Here is a 1,674-nt window from a genome sequence, read left to right on the forward strand (position 1 = left end):
CCTCTGGTAGAGGACCCGAGCTCAGAGGATGAAAGAGACCACCCGCGGAGAGTGAGAAGGGAATTTATTTATTTTTTTTTATGAAGCCATCTAACCATGAAAAAAGAAACTTATTTTCACAACCTCTGCTTTTAATAATTGGTGTCAGCAAGTGAGTGTAACCATGTTTGCTTCTGTTTGTCTGCAGGGTCCCCTGGTTCGATGGCTGAAAGTGAACTTCAGTGAAGCCTTCATCGCTTGGATCCATATTAAAGCACTTAGAGTCTTTGTAGAATCTGTTCTCAGGTCTTCAGTTTTCCTCTCTTTTACCTGTTTGAAGCTGTGCTGCTGTAAATCTGCAGCTCGTATCGTGCCTCGGTGTGGTCATCTCGTGTCGTCTTTTTTTATTTTTCTTCTTCCAGGTACGGGCTGCCGGTGAACTTTCAGGCCATGCTCCTGCAGCCAAACAAGAAGACCACGAAGAAGCTGCGGGAGGTGCTCAACGATCTGTACAAACATCTGGACAGCAGTGCAGCAGCTATCATCGATGTGAGTTCTTTGTTCACACATCTCCTTCAATGGGATTACTCGATCAGATTAGAAAAGCTTTCATAAAAACCCACTCCAGATGTTTAAACTGCTGATCTTCACACACTAACTAACTCTGCTGTCTTTTGGTTTCCTTCTCTAGTCCACGATGGACATCCCAGGCCTGAACCTGAGCCAGCAAGAATATTATCCTTACGTTTACTACAAGATCGACTGCAACCTGCTGGACTTTAAAGTTTAACTCTCATGTTTTTGCTCTTAACGCTGAGTGTTGATTTAATTCTCCCCTCCCCATCAGCTGCTGCATGATCAGTCTGTGTGGTGAAATAAAAACGCTTCTACCACTGATGCAACAAAGACACGCACACAGAAACCTTGTGTCCTGTTTTTTTTAAAACTTATGTTTCATCTTAAGCCATGCGGGTGATTAGCTCTTTTTYATGTGAAGTCTATAAATGACAATGGAAGGTGTATATTTTCTGTCATTCCACGTGTGCTGGTGTGTATTTATAGCTGCCTTTGTGTCAGTGTTCAGCGATTTGCGTTTACGAATGGTCAGCTTTGCCGTTGTTCCCATGTATTTCAGAGAATGTGGGCAAAAGCCTGCAAATGTTGTAAACCAAGATGTTTTCTTGAGTGTGGAGGTGTTTCATGTTGTACYTGCTGTCAATAAGAGCTCTATATCTGAGTAACGTGGAAACCACTGATTGATTCAATATGATTTAAATCTAAAAACCTGTGAGTTTGTGTAAATAAAAACAATCTACAGCCTGAACACTTGTTTATTTCTGATCTGCGACGTCATATGGAGGTGTATGGCAGGAAATTTTAACATAAAATCAGCTTCACTAAGCTTACATTCAATCCAGTTTAGTTTATATAGCACCAAGCCACAATAAATGTCGTCTCAGGGCGCTGAACCGTAAAAATAAAATCTAAGGAAGCCGCAGATTGTGTTGAATCACTTCACAGTCTCCAAGCCTGAGCAGCACATTGGTGACAGTGGAGAGAAAAAACTTAAAACCTCCAGCAGAACCAGGACAGGCTGGTAGTTTTTCAATGCTTTTCAAAAGTTCAKTCTGATTGTCCATCTTTGTGTTATATTCTGTTGTACAAATGATAGCATTACTTGCATCTGCCTTGCCC

The 1,674-nt window shown here is 41.6% G+C and overlaps 1 protein-coding gene across 1 annotated transcript in view; it reads left to right on the plus strand.

The window, feature by feature from the left end:
• Positions 1-1,303, plus strand: part of LOC106528375 (V-type proton ATPase subunit C 1-A) — a gene marked incomplete in the record, with an annotated part of 12,333 nt that extends 11,030 nt beyond the window's left edge. The window contains 3 exon segments of the mRNA XM_014023526.1: positions 188-285; positions 402-528; positions 671-1,303. Of these exon segments, the coding sequence (XP_013878980.1) occupies positions 188-285; positions 402-528; positions 671-769 (324 nt within the window).
• Positions 1,304-1,674: the final 371 nt, after the last annotated feature.

This window comes from Austrofundulus limnaeus, unplaced genomic scaffold (genome assembly GCF_001266775.1).
Source record: "Austrofundulus limnaeus strain Quisiro unplaced genomic scaffold, Austrofundulus_limnaeus-1.0 Scaffold374, whole genome shotgun sequence".
NCBI lineage: Eukaryota > Metazoa > Chordata > Actinopteri > Cyprinodontiformes > Rivulidae > Austrofundulus > Austrofundulus limnaeus.